General features: G+C 49.1%; 1 protein-coding gene across 1 annotated transcript in view; it reads left to right on the top strand.

Moving 5' to 3' along the window:
- The window catches only part of NPHP4 (nephrocystin 4), a 268250-nt gene that overhangs the window by 44094 nt on the left and 201694 nt on the right, over positions 1-22462 (top strand). Inside the window, exons 4-5 of the mRNA XM_040326547.1 lie at positions 13921-14090; positions 20254-20318. Of these exons, the coding sequence (XP_040182481.1) occupies positions 13921-14090; positions 20254-20318 (235 nt within the window). The remainder of the gene's footprint in view (positions 1-13920; positions 14091-20253; positions 20319-22462) is intronic.

Consider the following 22462-nt stretch of genomic DNA (forward strand, 5'->3'; position numbering starts at 1 on the left):
TTGTAACTGCCTGTTTGGGGGAACCTTGTAACTGCCTGTTTGGGGGAACCTTGTAACTGCCTGTTTGGGGGCGTTTTTGGAGCGTTTTAACCCCTTCCCGACCGCCGCATGTACATATACGTCGGCAGAATGGCACGGACAGGCACATTGGCGTACCTGTACGTCCCTGCCTAGACGTGGGTGGGGGGTCCGATCGGGACCCCCCCCCGCGACTTGCGGCGGTCGGGTTCCCTCGGGGAGCGATCCGGGACGACGGCGCGGCTATTTGTTTCTAGCCGCTCCGTCGCGATCGCTCCCCGGAGCTGAAGAACGGGGAGAGCCGTATGTAAACACGGCTTCCCTGTGCTTCACTATGGCGCTGCATCGATCGAGTGATCCCTTTTATAGGGAGACTCGATCGATGACGTCATTCCTACAGCCACACCCCCCTACAGTTGTAAACACACACACAGTGATCCCTAAATGTTACAGCGCCCCCTGTGGTTAACTCCCAAACTGCAACTGTCATTTTCACAATAAACAATGCAATTTAAATGCATTTTTTGCTGTGAAAATGACAAAAATCCCAAAAATGTGTCAAAATTGTCCGATGTGTCCGCCATAATGTCGCAGTCACGAAAAAAATCGCTGATCGCCGCCATTAGTAGTAAAAAAAAAAAATTAATAAAAATGCAATAAAACTATCCCCTATTTTGTAAACGCTATAAATTTTGCGCAAACCAATCGATAAACGCTTATTGCGATTTTTTTTTTACCAAAAATAGGTAGAAGAATACGTATCGGCCTAAACTGAGGAAAAAAAAAAATTGTATATGTTTTTGGGGGATATTTATTATAGCAAAAAGTAAAAAATATTGAATTTTTTTCAAAATTGTCGCTCTATTTTTGTTTATAGCGCAAAAAATAAAAACCGCCGAGGTGATCAAATACCACCAAAAGAAAGCTCTATTTGTGGGGAAAAAAGGACGCCAATTTTGTCTGGGAGCCACGTCGCACGACCGCGCAATTGTCTGTTAAAGCGACGCAGTCCCAAACTGTAAAAACACCTTGTGTCTTTGGGCAGCAATATGGTCCGGGGCTTAAGTGGTTAATAGCGATATTTTTACTGCGAAAACGCGGCAAAAACGCACCAGTGTGAAAGGGCTCTTAACCACTTAAGCCCCGGACCATATTGCTGCCTAAAGACCCAAGGTGTTTTTACAGTTCGGGACTGCGTCGCTTTAACAGACAATTGCGCGGTCGTGCGACGTGGCTCTTAAACAAAATTGCCGTCCTTTTTTCCCCACAAATAGAGCTTTCTTTTGGTGGTATTTGATCACCTCTGCGGTTTTTATTTTTTGCGCTATAAACAAAAATAGAGCGACAATTTTGAAAAAAATGCAATATTTTTTACTTTTTGCTGTAATAAATATCCCCCAAAAACATATAAAAATGTTTTTTTCCTCAGTTTAGGCCGATACGTATTCTTGTACCTATTTTTGGTAAAAAAAATCGCAATAATCGTTTATCGGTTGGTTTGCGCAAAATTTATAGCGTTTACAAAATAGGGGATAGTTTTTTTGCATTTTTATTTTTTTTATTTTTTTTTACTACTAATGACGGCGATCAGCGATTTTTTTCGTGACTGCGGCATTATGGCGGACACTTCGGACAATTTTGACACATTTTTGGGACCATTGTCATTTTCACAGCAAAAAATGCATTTAAATTGCATTCTTTATTGTGAAAATGACAATTGCAGTTTGGGAGTTAAACACAGGGGGCGCTGTAACATTTAGTGTTCACTTTGTGTGTGTTTACAACTGTAGGGGGGTGTGGCTGTAGGAATGACGTCATCTATCGGGTCTCCCTATATAAGGGATCACTCGATCGATGCAGCGCCATAGTGAAGCACGGGGAAGCCGTGTTTACACACGGCTCTCCCCGTTCTTCAGCTCCGGGGAGCGATCGCGACGGAGCGGCTAGAAACAAATAGCCGCGCCGTCATCCCGGATCGCTCCCCGAGGGAACCCGACCGCCGCATGTACCGGGGGGGGGGGGGTCCCGATCGGACCCCCGACCCACGTCTAGGCAGGGACGTACAGGTACGCCAATGTGCCTGTACGTGCCATTCTGCCGCCATATATGTACATGCGGCGGTCGGGAAGGGGTTAAAGAATGTAATATTTAATCTACAGGGTGGGCCATTTATATGGATACACCTTAATAAAATGGGAATGGTTGGTGATATTAACTTCCTGTTTGTGGCACATTAGTATATGTGAGGGGGGAATCTTTTCGAGATGGGTGGTGACCATGGCGGCCATTTCGAAGTCGGACAATTTGAATCCAACTTTTGTTTTTTTCAAGAGGAAGAGGGTCATGTGACACATCAAACCTATTGGGAATTTCACAAGAAAAACAATGGTGTGCTTGGTTTTAACGTAACTTTATTCTTTCATGAGTTATTTACAAGTTTCTGACCACGTATAAAATGTGTTCAATGTGCTCTCCAGTGACATGCGGCGAGTGCCAAGCTGTGGGCTCTTGCTGAATGAAGCTAGGACAGCCACTGATGTTCATTAGACCCCTTTCACACTGGAAACGCCTATAGCGGAACGTTAAAATTGCGGTAAAACGCAGCTATTTTACCGCGTTTTTACAACTTTTTCAATCCATTTCAATGGAGAGGGGCATTTTTGGAGCGTTTTAATAGCGCTATTTTTACCGCGAAAATGCGGCAAAAACGCACCAGTGTGAAAGGGCTCTTAGTGACCCATTTCATGCGTCCACATTTTGGCAAATCCAACACTGAACCAGTTTGACGAAACTTAGCAAGCAGTTTGCTAACTGTAGCATGGGAGATGGGTGGTCTCGTAGGCTGTCTTGCATTGAAATCTGCTGCAATGACCCGGTTACTGCGTTCACCAGACATCAACACAATTTCTATCCGCTCCGCACGTGTTAACCTCGGCGACATGTCAATGGCTGTAAACAAAGAGAAACTTGTAAATAACTCATGAAAGAATAAAGTTACGTTAAAACCAAATACGCCATTGTTTTTCTTGTGAAATTCCCAGTAGGTTTGATGTGTCACATGACCCTCTTCCTATTGAAAAAAACAAAAGTTGGATTCAAATTGGCCGACTTCAAAATGGCCGCCATGGTCACCACCCATCTTGAAAAGTTTCCCCCCTCACATATACTAATGTGCCACAAACAGGAAGTTAATATCACCAACCATTCCCATTTTATTAAGGTGTATCCATATAAATGGCCCCCCCCTGTATATGTATATATGTGTGTATATTTTCTGTTTCTTTATCATTTTCTATATACAAATAGTTATCTCAATTGGAGGCCTCGCCATGATCACAATGGTTCTGTGGAGGAGTTTTTGGCCCACCTAATCCTTTGGGGTTAAACTTTCTTGTTGCCCCCAACCCTCCTTCCAAGTCATTGTTTGTCTGCACTGCACTAATGATGGTCACCAGACCCCCATAATATAACAATGTATAATAATGCTGTGAAACCCTCCACCCCCCCTCTCTCTCTCTCACTCTCTCTCTCGCTTTCTTTCTTTCTTTCTTTCTTTCTTTCTTTCTTTCTTTCTCTTCCCATCTCTCCCCCCCCTCTGTCCATCTCCCCCCTCTCTGTCCATCTCCCCCCTCTCTGTCCATCTCCCCCTCACTGTTCATCTCTCTCTCTCTCTCTCTCTCTCTCTCTCTCTCTCTGTCTCTCTCTCTGTGTCTCTCTCTGTCTCTCTCTCTGTGTCTCTCTCTGTCTCTCTCTCTGTCTCTCTCTCTCTCTCTCTCTCTCTCTCTCTCTCTGTGTCTCTCTCTGTCTGTGTGTCTCTCTCTCTCTCTCTCTCTCTCTCTCTCTCTCTCTGTGTCTCTCTCTGTCTGTGTGTCTCTCTCTCTCTCTCTCTCTCTCTCTCTCTCTCTCTCTCTCTCTCCCTCTCTCTCTGTGTCCATCTCTCCCCCCTCTCTGTCCATCTCTCCCCATCTCTCTGTCCATCTCCCCCCTCTCTGTCCATCTCCCCCCTCTCTGTCCATCTCCCCCCTCTCTGTCCATCACCCCCCTCTCTGTCCATCTCCCCCCTCTCTGTCCATCTCCCCCTCTCTGTTCATCTCTCTCTCCCTCTCTCTCTGTGTCCATCTCTCCCCCCTCTCTGTCCATCTCTCCCCATCTCTCTGTCCATCTCCCCCCTCTCTGTCCATCTCCCCCTCTCTGTTCATCTCTCTCTCCCCTCTCTCTCTGTTTATCTCTCTCTCCCCTCTCTCTCTGTTTATCTCTCTCTCCCCCTCTCTTTCTGTTCATCTCTCTCTCTCTCTCTCTCCCTGTCTCTGTTCATCTCTCTCTCTCTGTTCAGTTCTCTATCCCTCTCTTTGTCCATCTCTCGCTCTCTCTGTTAGTCTCTCCCTCTCTCTCCTCTCTCTCTCTCTGCCCACCTCTCTCTCTCTGCCCACCTCTCTCTGTTCATCTCTCTCTCCCCATCTCTCTCTGTTCATCTCTCTCTCCCTCTCTCTGTTCATCTCTCTCTCTCCCTCTCTCTCTCCCTCTCTCTGTTCATCTCTCGCTCTCTATATGTTCAGTTCTCTCTCTGCCCACCTCTCTATCCCTCTCTTTGTCCATCTCTCTCTCTCTCTCTCTCTCTCTCTCTCTCTCTCTCTCTCTCTCTCTCTCTCTCTCTCTCTCTCTCTGTCTCTCCCTCTCTCTCTCCCCCTCCCCCTCTCCCCCTCCCCCTCTCTCTATAATTTCCAATGTTGCTATGTATCTAGTAATAACAATCATTAGCGGGGCACCTTGAGCTGGGACCCCCCCCTTTCCTCCTGACATTCTCCTATTCCTCATACCTGCTGCTCTGGTTTTGGCTCATCCTTCCGCCTTTATATCCTGTAATTTCCTTTTGCTCACCGGCGGCTCTCGGGACACCCGCGCAGCGATTTTAATCCTCTCTGCAGAGAGCTAATGTGCCCAGATGATAAAGAAGGATTCTCATACGGCTTTCCTTTTATTGGATACACAAAACAATGCCTACTAAGTAGCCAATCGTTTTCTGCTGCTCCCTTTTTATGGCGGCCGCCATCATTGTTATCGGTAATGAGCTTCGAGCGCCGTCAGAAAGTCACAGAAAGTCAGAAAACTCCGCTCGGAACTTTCTTCAGGGCCGCGGCGTGTTAGCGGCACAATGGCGGCAACACTTCCATTGTTCTCGGTGAACTTTCGCTGTCCTTATTTGTTCTCTTAATGTTCCTAATTCCAGGAGAGCGAAAAGAACGATTTGTAGCGAGACGTTATTATGGAGGATAATAATATGTGATGTTGTGGTGTCGGAATAGTCGGGCGTGCTGTGCGCGGACATCACAGCGGAGAGAAAACAACTTAAAACGCATAATGATCGGCTCTTCTATAGATCGCAAAGCCCTCAGATAATGTCTTAGTTTGAGATATGAAGGTAAAAACGATCTGTACAATGTAAGCGAGACGATCGCATTTCACGGAATATTATTGTGTCCTCTTCACCTTCATGCAGCTTTATCATCATTTCCATAGTGCACCTCCGCAGGGGCCACCGGCGAATTTGTTCCTACCCCCCCCCCCCCCCCCCCCCCCCCAGAGCACACACACCACATGTTCAGCACTCCTCCACTGGCTCCAAAACAAAAAACAGTCTAGGACAGGGGTAGAGCTGGGCGATTAAAAAAAAAAGAAGCTTGATTCGAATCAAGCTTTTTTTCCTGACCGCGCCAGTCCTAAGGAGCTGCGGGCAAGAGTTTTTTAGGCGAGGCAGCGGCTTCGGCCTAGTCCGCCGCGATCCTGGGGAAAGGCCGCAGACTAAAAAAAATCCTGCCCGCAGCTCCCCGCGATCCTGGGAAAAGGCCACGGACTAGGCCGAAGCCGCGGCCTCGCCTAAAAAAATCCTGTCCGCAGCTCCCCGCAATCCTGGGAAAAGGCCACGGACTAGGCCGAAGCCGCGGCCTCGCCTAAAAAAATCCTGTCCGCAGCTCCCCGCAATCCTGGGAAAAGGCCACGGACTAGGCCGAAGCCGCGGCCTCGCCTAAAAAATCCTGCCCACAGCTCGCTGCGATCCTGGGAAAAGGCCACGGACTAGGCCCAAGCCACAGCCTCGCCTAAAAAATCCTGCCTGCAGCTCGTCACGATTCTGAGATAAGGCTGCAGACCAGGCCAAAGCCGCGGCCTCGCCTAAAAAATCTGCAGGCAGCTTGCTATGAACATGGGAAAAGGCCGCGGACTTGGCTGAAGCCACGGCCTCGTCACACACCGGACCTCTGCACTCTACACAGCACACACCAGACCTCTGCACTCTGTATGTAGCATAATCTGATCTCTGCACACTGTACTTGACACACTCCTGTACCCCGCACTCTGTATGTAGCGTAATCTGATCTCTGCACGCTGTACTTGACACACTCCTGTACCCCGCACTCTGTATGTAGCGTAATCCTGAACTCTGCACTAGTTTCTGATTGGCTGCCCTGAACCTCTTGCCCAGCAGCGGTTGGTTCTTCGTCTCGCACCACTCATTGCATTGGATTTCTGATCTTGAATTTGTTCTGTACATTGAAGAGTGAATGGCACGTCAGCCAGCAGTGCGAATGTCACGCCGTCTGCCGGTAATGACTTATTATTCATATACCTGTCTCCGCTTTGTTCTCGTGGTTTTAGGATACATAAAAAATTTAAACATGAAAGTAAAACATGAAGGGAATCAGCCGGCACCATCACGAAGCTCCTCGGAGTCGGCTGTGAACACCGTGTCTCCATTCAACTCAATTAGTATCACATATAGTATTTCTTCCACCGCGTTAAAGTGCCAGCGCAGGAATACCACTAAATATATCTGCCAAGCAATGCGCCAATCTGTTCGGCCCGTTTTCTAACCCAGACACACTATAGACTGGCATAATGGAATGGGAGATTGGCATCATGGATGGGCAGCTGACAAATCAGCAGCTACTGTGTGATGTCATCAGGTCACTATGGAGGGAAATCTCTGAGGAACGTTTCCAACACCTTGTTGTATCTATTCCACCAAGAATGAAGGACAAAGGGGGTCCAACCCGGGACTAGCAAGGGGGACCTAATAAAGGGGGTCCAACCCGGGACTAGCAAGGGGGACCTAATAAAGGGGGTCCAACCCGCTACTAGCAAGGGGGACCTAATAAAGGGGGTCCAACCCGCTACTAGCAAGGGGGACCTAATAAAGGGGGTCCAACCCACTACTAGAAAGGAGGACCTAATAAAGGGGGTCCAACCCGCTACTAGCAAGGGGGGATCTAATAAAGGGGGTCCAACCCGCTACTAGCAAGGGGGACCTAATAAAGGGGATCCAACCCGCTACTAGCAAGTGGGACCTAATAAAGGGGGTCCAATCTGATACAAGGGGGACCTAATAAAGGGGGTCCAACCCGTGACTAGCAAGGGGGACCTAATAAAGGGGGTCCAACCCGCTACTAGCAAGGAGGACCTAATAAAGGGGGTCCAACCCGGGACTAGCAAGGGGGACCTAATAAAGGGGGTCCAACCCGCTATTAGCAAGGGGGACCTAATAAAGGGGGTCCAGCCCGCTACTGGCAAGGGGGACCTAATAATGTGGCCGGTGAATGTACAGTAAGTGTTCAGATGGCTGCAGATCCGTACAGTTCCGCTTTAACACGTGTTACTATGCAGCTGACCACTAGAGGGGGCTTTTTTCACAAACATGAAATATAATAATCAAAATATGTAAAACTTGTCAAATATTAAAGGCAAATGTTACAATAACACTCCCGCTGTCACTCATAACATAGGCTGTAGTCTCCCACCAATAGGAACGCAGCTGAGTTGGAATTTCAGTATTCCGCAGACTGTACTCCTAACAGAAGCTTTGCGCTTGACGATGTTTTATTTCTTTATGAACGCCCCTTAGAAAAAAAAAAGCCTGTGCTGAGTTTTTATGACCTTCCTGAGAAAAGATCCGAAATGTCGTCAGGATTTGCGCAGCATGTCCTCTGCTCTGTGCATAATTTCCGTATTGCTGGTTCCGATGACAAATGAAAAACGCTCTGTGAGTGCTAAATGGTGCGTGTGTGCGGCCCCCAGGCGAGGGCGCTCCGCACCAGCGTCTTCTTCAGTGATTTAGGAATCTGTTTATCCCGTCATGGAGGGATAACTGTCATATGAAGATAAGGGAACACCGGCTTTGAATGTCGCTGGTTTTAAGGCGGACGTGGAACCACGCTGGTCATATTTCGGGAACGCGGCTGTTTGCACACATGGGGGTCATTTTATGTTCGGATACACCCCCCGCTAATGGGGTGTGGGGCCAATGGCGGATGACCGGTCCCATGTCATTCTCCAAACTACCAAAGGGTTTAATAAGTAGGAAAAAGAGAACAAAGGAAAGAAAAGGAAGGAGAAAAGAGGCATGATGGTGTAACGCAGGGGTCTCCAAACTGTGGCCCTTTACTGGCCTTTAACCGGCCCTTAAGGCACTATTCCTCCCACTGACACCAACAATGGGGCACTATATCTGCCACCGTTACCAAAGATGGGACACTCCTCCTCCTATTGACCAACAACCCTAGATCCATATTTATTTTCACTGATGCTGGGCCCATGACATCTATTGCCCTTGCTGGCCACAATCCGGCCCCCCTAAAGTCTGAAAGACAATAAACTGGCCCTTGTTTGAAATGGTTGAAGACCCCTGGTGTAACGGAACGCCCCAGACTCCACTTGAGTGCTTCCGTCCATGGGCATCCGCTGAAATTTTTTCAGGAGGGGGCGCTTCGGCATCGGCGATACACAGTCGTATTTTATCCTTTCTTCGACCACTAGCAGGGGTTAAAAGCACCCCCCCACGTTAAAATGTAAAAACACCCCACTTTCAATATCTCTTTGTCACTACTGTGTACCCCCTCTCCACAACTGCCCCTCTGGACCCTTTTACATTACACAGCACCCTGCACCACTGGACCCCTTTACATTACACAGCACCCTACAGGTCTGGACCCCTTTATATTACACAGCACCCTGCATCACTGGCCCCCTTTACATTACACTGCACCACTGGACCCCCCTACATTACACAGCACCTTGCACCTCCTGGACCCCTTTACATTACACAGCACCCCTCACCACGAGACCCCTTTACATTACACAGCACCCTGCATCACTGGACCCCTTTACATTACACGGCACCCTGCACCACTGGACCCCCTTACATTACACAGCACCCTGCATCACTGGCCTCCTTTACGTTACACAGCACCCTGCACCTCTGGACCCCTTTACATTACACAGCACCCTGCACCTCTGGACCCCTTTACATTACACAGCACTTTGCACCTCTGGACCCCTTTACATTACACAGCACCCCTTTCCCTTGACTGAAACACTATACTATATTGATAGTGTATTTATTTCAGGCCTAAAAGAGGAACCTTTTGGAATGAGGGACAAATGGATTTGATTCCAGAAGAGGGACAGGCACTCTAAATAAGGGACAACTAGAGGGGAGGGGAGCGCTGCAGTCACCGCTTAAATCGGCCCCAGGGCCAGTTCGGCCCTGCTCCTGGCGATTCCGGGGGGGGGGGGGGCAAACAACCCTCCTTGCCCTATGGAGTGGACGCCCATGCTTCCGTCATATACCGCTTCCTCCTGTCCAGACGTGATCTCCTTCTCCCGGTGAAGTCACTTATTTTCTGTATATGAATTTCCTTTCAAAGTTTTTCACATGTTATACAGGTTATCGGGGCCACCTTCATGTGGGGACGGGGGGGGGGCAGCCTTAACATATGTAGGGGGCTGGGCATCCCGAGGCGCCCAGGCCCCCAAATAAACAAGTTGTTAACTTCCTGTATAGTAACAGCCAGGGCTCTTTTTCTGGTAGAATGTGCCGGAGCGGTGTTCCAGGACCTCCGCCGGACACAGTGAGGGAGAAGCACTCTCTGTATACTATTGCTTTAGCAGGGTGGCCCATAGGGGAGAGTGGAGTGGCCCATATGGGAGAGCGGAGATCTGACAGGGCGGTCCCCGCACACTGTGCAGGGACCGCCCTGTCAGATCTCTGCTCTCCCCCACATTTTCACATTTTATACAGGTTATCAGGGCCACCTTCGTGCGGGGACGGGGAGAGCAGGGCAGCCTTAACATATGTAGGGGGCTGGGCATCCCGAGGCGCCCAGGCCCCCAAATCAACAAGTTGTTAACTTCCTGTATAGTAACAGCCAGGGCTCTTTTTCTGGTAGAATGTGCCGGAGCGGTGTTCCAGCACCTCCGCCGGACACAGTTAGGGAGAAGCACTCTCTGTATACTATTGCTTTAGCAGGGTGGCCGTGGAGTGGTCCATACGGGAGAGTGGAGTGGCCCATAATGGAGAGTCGGAGTTCTGACAGGGCGGTCCCTGCACAGTGTGCGAGGACCGCCCTGTCATCTCCCAGCTTAGCGGGATCCCATACGTCTCCCATTCGTCTCCCATTCGTCTCCCATTCGTCTCCCATTCGTCTCCCATACGTCTCCCATCTGTCTCCCATACATCTCACATATGTCTCCCATTCGTCTCCCATACGTCTCCCATACGTCTCCCATACGTCTCCCATACGTCTCCCATACGTCTCCCATACGTCTCACATACGTCTCCTATACGTCTCCCATTCGTCTCCCATTCGTCTCCCATTCGTCTCCCATTCGTCTCCCATTCGTCTCCCATACGTCTCCCATTCGTCTCCCATTCGTCTCCCATTCGTCTCCCATTCGTCTCCCATTCGTCTCCCATTCGTCTCCCATTCGTTTCCCATTCGTCTCCCATTCGTCTCCCATACGTCTCCCATACGTCTCCCATACGTCTCCCATACGTCTCCCATACGTCTCCCATACGTCTCCCATTCGTCTCCCATACGTCTCCCATTCGTCTCCCATTCGTCTCCCATTCGTCTCCCATTCGTCTCCCATTCGTCTCCCATTCGTCTCCCATTCGTCTCCCATACGTCTCCCATACGTCTCCCATTCGCCTCCCATACGTCTCCCATTCGTCTCCCATACGTCTCGCATTGCCCATTGTTTAGCTCGGCAGTGACTTGCTGGGAGGAATAGTCTGCTGAGATGGTTTTGGAAGGAGAAGGGATTAATGCGGCTGTTTGCCTGTCATTTGTCCCGTATTTCTAAATGTCAGGACTTATTTGTAATATACGCTCATGTTTTTTTTTTCTTCTTCTAAATGAATGCGTAATGCCGGAGAGGCCAATCTATCATTTTAATCATCTGCGCCGTCACATTTCCAGGTCTACGCCAGCGCCATATCAAAAATGTTCTGCTTCTGATCTCCATCTCCCGGTGAAGTCACTTATTTTCTGTCTGTGAATTTCATTCCAAAGTTTTTCACGTTATACAGGTTATCAGGGCCACCTGTGTGCGGGGGGAGCGGGGCAGCCTATACGCATGTAAGGGGCCTGGGCATCCCGAGGGGCCCAGGCCCCCAAATCAACAAGTTAACTGTATAGTAACAGCCAGGGCTCTTTTTCTGGTAGAATGTGCCGGAGCGGTGTTCCAGCACCCCTGCTGGACACAGTGAGGGTGAAGCACTCTCTGTATACTATTGCTTTAGCAGGGTGGCCGTGGAGTGAGCCAATGCAAGTTCACTTGGTTCCCGCTGCAGCTTGAGAGAGGGGAAGGTGGAGTGATATCATCTGCACTCCGTCTCTCCTTGCAGACTGGATGATGGTTTGGGCGCCAGTCGCAGCTCAGCCCTGTGGAAGAGCTGCGCTGTGTGTAGCCTGCCTGACTTCTCACTGTGGACTGGATTTTAAAGTGGTTGTAAACCTCCCACATTAAAGTGATTGTAAAGGTTCAATTTTTTTTTTTTTTAAATAACAAACATGTTATACTTGCCTCCACTGTGCAGTTAGTTTTGCACAGAGTGGCCCCGATCCTCCTATTCTGGGGTCCCTCTGTGGCTGTCTCGGCTCCTCCCTGCAATAGCTAACCCCCTTTGGAAAGCTCTCTCCCAAGGGGGTTACCTTGCGGGTGCACTCCCTGTCATACACGCTGCGTCCATAGACACAGAGTGTATGACTCGGCCCCGCCCCCCGCGTCGTTGGATTTGATTGACAGCAGCGGGAGCCAATGGCTGCGCTACTATCAATCTAGCCAATAAAGAGCCGAAAACCCAAGGGCAAAGATTCAGTGCGTTATCGACGCGGGACTTTCCAGGGCTCAGGTAAGTAAGATGGGGGGGGGGGGCGGAAATTATCGGATGTTTTCTTCACCTTAATGCATAGGATGCATTAAGGTGAAGAAACAGAAGGGTTTACAACCCCTTTAAATATGAACAAAGCCATTCCCTCTATAGTGTTTATTTGTCTCAATCCAGAGCTGATTGGAGGGAAGAGACATCCCTCTTCACACAGCACACAGGAACAGAGCTGAAACTGTCAATCACAGGCTGTGTGCTGGAGCTCCCTCCCCTGTCACCTTTGTTCTCTTGGTGTCAGGAAAACTTGTCTTAAGTATGCAGAATAAGTAGGAGGGGGGAGGGGGGTGTTTTTAGCAATAGGAAAGTCTAAGGCTCCTTTCACACGTGCGGACCGTATGTCCGCTTTTTCATCCATCCGTTTGCGGACGAAAAAGGGACATACATTGGTCCCTATGTGATTGCGGGTGTCAGCGGATAAACATCATTGTAACGGTCAGGGGTTAACACCGTTACGATATTCCATTCCACCAACCCAAGACAGCTTATCCGACACTCCAACAATCCAGCAGACACGATCCATATGGATTTGCCCAGAATAAACGAGACACAAGCTCTGTTCTCTGGTTCCAAAACGAATGAACTCTTTAATGGTGAACTTAGGCTGGCTATATACAGTTACAAAGCATGCTGCAGTAATCACAGGGACAATGAAACACTCCACCCAAAGCATCACACAATGGATGCTTAACGAGTCCCTCTCAATCCACATCCCAGACAGACATTCTGGCACCGGATCTACATGAATCAATTACTATAGCTGTCATGGCAGACATCATGACTTTTAGAGTGTGTTATTTCAGAACACATATTAGCATCAATAGAACTTTCACACAATACAGGGTTAGTTAGCATAGCACCATGAAATATCTTAGGAGCCAGGCTTAATTAACACAATAGACAATAGAATGCAATCACAGCTTTCATCACTACAGGTAGACTTAATTAGCACCTCAACAGTCTATGTGTCCCCACATGAAAGAGCCACTCTCTTATTGACCTGTTGGGGTCATAATAAACAACTTGTAATATTTCAAGATCCTGCAATACATGAATTATCATTAATGTCCCATCTCATGTAATCTGAGATATCGGTTCTCAGTTATCCTATGCCCCTATTGGACATAGGATGACCCAAGAGTCATTGGTGAAGCTGGCACAGGAGTACCCCGCATCCTTCAAAAGTCTCTGGGTATCACGGGCCATTCCGTTTCACCCGTAATCACCCGCCTCCGCAAAGATCCGATTTTTGCGGACGGAAGAAAACTCTATTTTTTCTTCCGTCTGCGGATCGGATGAACACGAACACGCGGTCCGTGTTCATCCGATCCCTCCATAGGGGAGAGTAGAGAAAAGACAGGGCGGTGCCTGCACAGTGTGCGGGGACCGCCCTGTCATCCGCCGGCTCAGCGGGGATCAACGGAGAGATCCCCGCTGAGCTTACGGACACACGGAGGCAGATCATTACTGATCCGCCCCGTGTGAAAGGGGCCTTACTATAACTAACACATTAAATTCTTGAATAGTAACAACGTTGCAATGTTTTCAGAATAGACCGTCTTTCATGGTGGAGCCCCCCTTTAAATTGCACTAACCTATGCAGTAAGTCGGAGCTTTCCAAACTTTTCTTGTATGGGCATCTCATTCCATAAACCTTTTGTATTCTGTCTTCTCTTTGTCTCCAGACCGTTTACTTCCACACCCCCTCCAATGATCCCAATACTGTCATTGTGGCTGAAGTGGTCGCTGTGTCCAGGAAGAAGGATGGAACCAGACAGGAGTTCTCCTGCGGCTTTGGGCTCCTCCGGTTCCTTCTCACCCAACCAGAAGAAGACGCAGCCAGTCAAAGCAAAAGGTAAACACAGTTATGTTATTCTTATTCTTCTGTCTTAAACCCCATGTAACGCATGTGGGGTGGCAAAGAGGGCGGGCGGGCTTCATCACCCACACGTGGCACATAGGGGCGTCCATGGGCGGCGGAGCTTTCTGTGCTGAGAACCCTCTCACGGCTTTGGACTGCTGAGGCTTTTTCATTTGGTGCTCTCAGCAGTCCAAAGTCTTTATTATTCAACTGGTTACAACAAGTGGAGCAGAAGATATCAACGCATTTCGGGGAGGGGCACACATTCCCTATCATTGTGGCTTGGTGCAATGGCACTTCTACTGTGAACACCAGCACTGACTGTTGTTTGACATCCTCTGTCTACTGATGGTGGTGGGGGGTGGGGGTGAGTATTTTGCGTCCATTTAACATTCTGTCAGTCACTTAGCCCTGATCAAAGGTGTCTGTGTGGCCCCCCGAAACATGTTGGCTGTCTGTCCTGCTTGTTGTAACCAGTTTAATAATAACAACGTTGGACTCCTAACAACTTTTCATTTGGCGCTCTCTTTGACCTATTCTACTCAGAAACATTCAAGGCCGTCTTTGGCGAGCCGGGATTGCCTACGTAAAGCCTTGCTCAACCTTTTCAACCTAGAGGAACCCTTGAAAAAGCTTTTCCAATCTCAGGGAACCCCTTCTAATAATTTCTATATCTACAACTCATGATACATTGGTGCAGGCCCGAACTGGCCATAGGGCAGACCGGGCATTTGCCCGGTGGGTCGGGACCGCCCGTTCTGTGGCCTGTTAATGTCCAGGCCACACAGCGGGAGGTAAGCGCCAACCGTGGCCCGGACAGGGTGAACACAGGTCATGACCGCCGCTCACCTACCGCTATGCGGCCGTGCCTGTCTTCTTCGGCGGAACTACAAGTGATGTTGGCAGCTGCATGGGCAGAGCTGTGTGTGTCTCTTTCACACACAGCTCAGCCTCAGAGCAAACAGTTCCACTCTCTGCTCTCCACTCTGACGGACTGCTCCTCCTCCTCCCGCCCCTCTACTTCTGTTTGCCCCGCCCACACACTCGGGAGATGTGAAGGAAGATTTAACTAGATAAATGCTACAGACAGCCTGTGCCTGAGCCTCCATCCTGGGGTGAGCAAGATCACTCTCTCTCCTGCCTCCCAGTGTGTAAAACGAATTTAAGGGGTTCTCTGTGGACTCTGATGCAAGAGGGGGCTTTGATGACCAGAGACCCCCTTAAATCAGAGTTCCCCTTTGCACCAGAGTCCACAGCATTCCCCTATGCGATGCGGGAATCCTGCGAATCCACTGCGGGTTCCTGCATCGCACCCGACTTGCATGGCAGTTCACACTGCCATAAAACTGTTGGGGAGTGTCATACAACATTAACGACACCCCCATTTCAGCTCGCATATCGCACTGCGAACTGACCAATTGGACGTGAATCGGATCGCATAGGTATGAACACCTATGCGATCCGATTCTGATGCGGACCAAAAAAAGGGTTCTGTGCGTGTTTGGTCCGAATGCGATGCAACATCAGCCTTGCTATCTGTATGGCTGAAATCGCATTGCATGGACATGCAGTGCGGTGCAAATCACATGCGATATCGCACAGTGCACTAGTGTGAACCTGGCCTAAATCGGGGTTCTCGGAACACCACTTTTACATGAGATCACCCCTTAAATAAGGGTTCCCCTTTACATTACAGTCCACAGAGCTCCCCCTTACAGTAAGTGGAAATTCTGAAGACTCTAAGGGGTGCTCTATGTGGCCTCTGATGTAAAGGGGCTCTGATGTAAGGGAGGGTCAGTGCAGACTCTGATGTAAGGGGGGGGTCTGTGCAGGCTTTGATGTAAGGGGGCTCTGATGTAAGGGGGGGGCCTGTGCAGGCTCTGATGTAAGGGGGCTCTGATGTAAGGGGTCAGGAGGAGCTAAAGATCTGCACAGTGAGCAGAGAGTAAAAAGGGGGGGAGGGTTGCAGGGACACTGTAATATAAAGGGGCCTACCTGTAAAGGGGCACTGTAATCTTTACAGTGCTTTCCCCATTATATCACAGTGTCCCCGCACGTTACAGTGTGGAGGACACCCACACCCCCGTGAATGCCTACCAAAACCAACACCCTCCCCGGTTCCTAGAAAAATTGGCTGCTCAGTCTTAAATGCCCGGGACTATTTTTTTGTCCCAGTCCGGGCCTGCATTAGTGTGGTGGTCAGTGGGAAGAATGCTCTTTACACTTGTGGTCATTGGGACGAATTCCCCACTTAGAGATAGTGAAGAGGATCAGTGGTGTCAGTAGAAACTTACCTGAGAGGCATAAATTGCTCAAGGAACCCCAAGCAACCTCTGGAGGAACCCTGGTTGAGGAAAAATGCTGCTTGTGGTCACTGGGGAGAATTCCCCCCTACATTACAGATAGCCAAAAGGATGAATGGTGTCAATAGGAACTTATCTGAGAGGCAGAAATTGCTCATTGCTCAAGGAATCCCTAGCAACCACTGGAGGAAACCTAGGATTTCATGGAACTGTGGTCGAGGAAAAATGCTCCTTACACTTGTGGTCATTGGGAAGAATTACCCCCTTCCAGATAGCAAAGAAGCTCAATGGTGTCAGTGGGAATGTATCTGAGAGGCGGAAATTGCTCAAGAAACCTAGCACCCTCTGGAGGAACCCTAGGATTCCATGGAACCCTGGTTGAAGAAGAATGCTCCTTAAACTTGTCATTGGGAAGAATTACCTCCTTACAGAAGATCAACGATGTCAGTGGGAACTTATCCGAGAAGCAGAAATTACCCATTGCTCAAGGAACCCCTAGCAACCTCTGGAGGAAACCTAGGATTTCATAGTACCCTAGTTGAGGAAGAATGCTCCTTACACTTGTGGTCATTGGGAAGAATTACCCCCTTCCAGATAGCAAAGAAGATCAATGGTGTCAGTGGGAACTAATCTGAGAGGCAGAAATTGCTCAAGGAACCCTTATCAACCTCTGGAGGAACCCTAGGTTATGGAACCCTGGTCTACGTATTGAGGTTTGGTCCTAAGACTTTGGGCTAATGGACATCTGTGACCTTGGGCTGGCTTTGAAGAAACGTTGGATTACAGCGCAGAAGACGGGGTGTTTACAAAGCCGTTTAATAACCTAAAAACTCAAATCTGGCACCGCGAATCGCCCATATGGCGGACGTCCTTCCATATGCGTTACAAAGAAGAAGAACTTTGAAGAGAACATCTGAGCATATTTACTGCCGTTATTCAGGGTGCCATTTGGACACGGCGCTCTCATTTAGATGGATGTCATAGCATATTGTCTATATGATTATACGGTTGGGCATGTTGCCTCCAAAGAGGGAAATTCTGCAAGAAAAACGGCTTAATAAATGCGGCAATATAGTCATCTCGTTGAGAAAACCTTCATTATCGGAGACGTAGCCCTCTGAAGAGACGTCCGTATCGTGGATCTGTAATGTTCTGCTGATGTGAATAATGAAATGGATAGCTAATAGAATATTTGGTTAGAGAGATATTAAGTTAGTGGAGCATGAATGATAATCTGCTTGTTTTGAGGTCACAATGGCACTCGCAGAATTTTAATCATGTGCCAGTCAATGAGAATTTGCCTTGAGCCCCGGAGATTTCAGATAACGTCTTGACATGTGTATAATACCAATAATGTAAAAGAAGCAGATTTATTTATCGTGTGATACCCCGCCTAAGATTGCTTCTACCGTTATCTCCCGGCAGAGCTAATTCCTTATCATTGACCCCAAAATTCCAAAAATGAAGGAAAAGTGGGCGGCTCCTCTGCACTCAAAGGGTTAAAGTTGTTTTAAATCCCTTAAAGTGATATTAACGTTTACATTGCGAAAAAATAAAATATATAATCATAATAATGTCATACTCACCTGCTCTGTGTAATGGTTTTGCACAGAGCAGCCCCGACCAGTGGTATCACTAGGGTTGGTGTCACCTGGTGTGGTAAAACATGGTGTCACCTCACCCCCCCACTATCCTGCCACAGTGCTCCCACCCCCCGCTAGCTTGCCACAGTGCTCCCGTCAACCCCCTTCGCTGGCCTGCTATAGTCCTCCCCTATCACTAGTCTGCCACACCACAGCATTCAACCCCCCACCCATTTCCACTAGGAGAAGAAATAGGAAGATGGGGCAGATGGAAAAGGAGTGATATTGAAGAAGGGGAGAGATGGTGGTAGAGGGGGGGAGAGAGAGGGGTGAGGGAGAGAGGAGGATTGAGAGAGGGGGGTGAAAGAAAGAAGGGAATGAGAGAGGTGAGAGAAACGGGGAAGTGAGGGGGGGGGGAAGAGGTGGGGAGAAAGAGGGGGGGTTGAGAGAGGGGGGTGAGAGAAAGGGGGGAGTGAGAGAGAAGGGGGGTGAGAGAAAGGTGGGAGAGAGAGAGGGGTAGAAAGAGGTGGGTTGAAAGAGAAAGAGAGAAGGGGCAAGGGAGGATAAGAGAGGGGGGCTCCCCTCTACCCCCCCATACGACACCAGGAGGTTCTCCCATCCCCCCTCCTGTGATGGTGCCGAGGCACCATCACAGCCCAGGACTCCAACCTGCTCTGCCAAGTGATCTACTTCCGGGATCGGAAGGCGGCAGCCACCGCCGCCTCCTGCTTCCCCTTTCGTTCCCCTGTTACCTAACGGTCAGCCCTGGTGTCACCCCTCTGGCGGGTGTCATTAGAGTGTGTTCCCCCACCCCCGTAGCAACACCACTGGCCCCCGATCCTATTCTTCTATGGTTCCCCACCGGCGTTCCTGGTTTCTTCTTTTCGGTGAGTGCCACCATAGAATGCCATGTTCTATGGAGACACTCATGCAGGCATTTCCTAGCATCTATAGACAGAGAAAGTGTGGCTCGGCCCCGCCTCCCACTCCCTCATCACAGGATTTGATTGACATCAGTGGGAGCCAATTTTCCTTGGTGCTCTGTCACACCTGTGAGGTCATCACGTACAATGCAGGACCATCAGTCCTTTATTGTAAGTGAGGGTGCCGAGGACCCACCCACAGGCTAGGGCATTAGAAAGAAAAGGTAAGTGCCGAGGACCCACCCATGCTCCAGTTCCAAAATAGGCTCCTCCTTCATTGGAACTGATGCCACTAAACCTCTTCTCTTCGGTGCTCCGTCATACGTATGACGTCGTCGTGTACAATACAGGACCATCAGTCCTCTATTGTAAGTGAGGGTGCCGAGGACCCACCCACAGGCTATGGCATTAGAGAGAAAAGGTAAGTGCCGAGGACCCACCCATGCTCCAGTTCCAAAGTAGGCTCCTCCTTCATTGGAACTGATGCCACTAAACCTCTTCTCTTTGATGCTTCGTCACACCTGTGACATCATCATGTACAATGCAGGACCATCAGTCCTCTATTGTAAGTGAGGGTGCCGAGGACCCACCCACAGGCTATGGCATTAGAGAGAAAAGGTAAGTGCCGAGGACCCACCCATGCTCCAGTTCCAAAGTAGGCTCCTCCTTCATTGGAACTGATGCCACTAAACCTCTTCTCTTTGATGCTCCGTCACACCTGTGACATCATCATGTACAATGCAGGACCATTAGTCCTCTATTGTAAGTGAGGGTGCCGAGGACCCACCCACAGGCTATGGCATTGGAGAGAAAAGGTAAGTGCCACGTTCTGGGGGAGTTACAGATAAGGTAATTTGAAGTGCTGTTTACCAGTACCCTAAGCATAAATGAGCCCCGCCATGAAGGGTTCAATGTTCATTTTTGCCTTGGGTACCTTATCCCTTGCCTTAGTGGGCTCCTCCTTCCATTGATCCGGTACCCCCAGCCCCTACTTTTTGGTGCTCTGTCACACCTGTGACGTCATCATGTACAATGCTGGACCATCAGTCCTTTATTGTAAGTGAGGATGCCGAGGACCCACCCATGCACCAGTTCCAAAGTAGGCTCCTCCTTTATTGAAACTTATGCCACTAAACCTCTTCTCTTTGGTGCTCCGTCACATCTGTGACGTCATCACGTACAATGCAATACTGGTACCTTAGGCGTAAACAAGCCCCACCGCAAGAAATGTTTATTCATATTCAGGAAGTTCAGCTTTACGCTTCTTCCCCCATAACGTCTAGAAGAAAACCGTGCAATAATAAAACTAAAAACAATATAACTAATATTTTCTCTGCATCTCTTGTAGGTTAAATCTTTATCACGGATCTCCCCGATCGCTCCTTCATCCGTCTTTTAAGGATCTGAACGAATGTAAGTTTTCTTTGATCTCTTTCTTTCATCAAAGCCGATGTTCGGTGTATTTGGCGCTCCCATTTTCTGGTCTAATAACACCTTGTGACTCCCTAAAGCTTAAACACACCGATAGGCTTGTTTTTTTTAGGGGATTCTATAGCCTATTTTTAACCACTTCAGCTCCAGAAGATTTTACCCCCCTGCATAACCAGGCCATTTTACTTTGCTATTCGGCAATGTGCTACTTTGACAGGCGATTGCGCGGTCATGCGACGCTGTATCCAAACAAAATTTGTATCATTTTCACAAGTAGAGCTTTCTTTTGGTGGTATTTTGATCACCTCTGTGGTTTTTATTTTCTTTGTGATATAAATGAAAAAAAAAACACAATATTTTTTACTTTCTGCTATAAAACATCACCAATAAAAAATGTAACAAATCAAAATGTAGGGATGGCCCAATGTTGATACTCGTATCGGTACTGAGCAATTTGCGGGAGTACGCGCACAAATGCTCCCAACGTCGAATCCGATACCTGGGAGAGGTGGGGGTTGCTGCGCACAACCGAAAGTCGGCGGGAGAGGGCAGAGCGCAGGGCGAGTCCTCAGCAGCAGTGGAGCTAGGTAAGCTGGCAGGGGTGCAGGGTCCAGCTGCATTTTTCATCAGGATCGGTGACCGGAGCCGTCGCATTCGGTAACGGAAGTGACATTCTCGGTGTGTTCCGTCAGCGGTTGAACATCCCGATGCTCTTGGTACACCCTGCACTCGGCCGCAGTAAGCAGCAGCGGACATCTTGTTACACCTTATAGTTTGGGTTGGGTGTAACTAGATGTCCGCTGCTCCTTACTGTGGCTGAGTGCAAGGTGTACCAAGATGGGCATCACAGCATAGCATTGCAAAATAAATCCTTCCTTTCCTCTCATGTCATTTATTGCTGCATTTCAGTGCCTGCCCATCAGTGCCCAGAAGTGCCACCCATCATTACCCATAAGTGCCACCCATCATTACCCATAAGTGCCACCCATCATTACCCATAAGTGCCACCTATCAGTGGCCATCAGTCAGTGCCAGCCATCAGTGCCACCTACCAATGCCCATCAGTCAGTGCCACCTACCAGTGCCCATCAGTCAGTGCCAGCCATCAGTGCCACATATCAGTGCCCATCAGTCAGTGCCACCTATCAGTGCCCATAAGTGCCGCCTATCAGTTCCAGCCATCAGTCAGTGCCACCTACCAGTGCCTATCAGTGCCAGCCACCAGTAAGTGCCACCTATCAGTGTTCATCATTGCTGCAAAATCAGTGCCACCTATCAGTGGCGCATAATCTGTGTCACCTATCAGTGCTCATCAGTGTCAACTAATCCTATCAGTGCCCAACAGTGCTGCATATTAGTGCCTCCTTATCAGTGCCCCCCTCATCAGTGTCATTCTGTGCCACCTCATCAGTGCCCCCTCAGTGCAGCCTATCAGTGCCCCATCAGCGCAGCCTCATAATCATTAGTAGTGGTATCAGGACATCCTTACCAAAATGTATTCTGCTGCATGTCTTTGATCAAAAAAATAATCCCAAAAAGTTGTATATTAATGGGCAGGTGTGAAAGCCATAGTGCCTACACTATGCCACCGTCGCCTCCTGTTTCTGCGTCACTCCCCTATCACCAAACGGTCAATCCGCTGCCGCCCCTGGTGTCACTTCTCTGGTGGGTGTCACCCGAATGCTGTCTGCACCCCCGTAGCGGCGACACTGAAGACGAGGTATTGTGTATTTTCAGGGAGGTTTCTAAAGAAGCCACAGTCTGAGTAGAGAAGCCTGTCCTCTGCCAGCACACTGCAGAGAAGGCCCTTTGTTCTCTGTGGGGAAGCAGCGTTCTCTCTGCAGAGGTCTGACATGCCCCTCCCTACTGAGTCAGCGCTAAAACTCTCCAATCAGCAGTGAGCATGAGCTGATTACAAAGCTATGGGTCTGATTCAGTAGGGGCATGTTGAATCTCTACAGAGAGACTACTGCTTCCACACAGTGAACAACAGGGCCTTTTCTGCAGCATGCTGGCAGTGGATAGGCTTTTCTACTCGAGCTGTGGCTGCTTTAGAAATCTCCTCATTACTTCCTAAACTTTACTTTACCGTGAGCCCTCCCACCTCATTGGGCGATACCGTTCCA

Source organism: Rana temporaria, chromosome 10 (assembly GCF_905171775.1).
Source record: "Rana temporaria chromosome 10, aRanTem1.1, whole genome shotgun sequence".
NCBI lineage: Eukaryota > Metazoa > Chordata > Amphibia > Anura > Ranidae > Rana > Rana temporaria.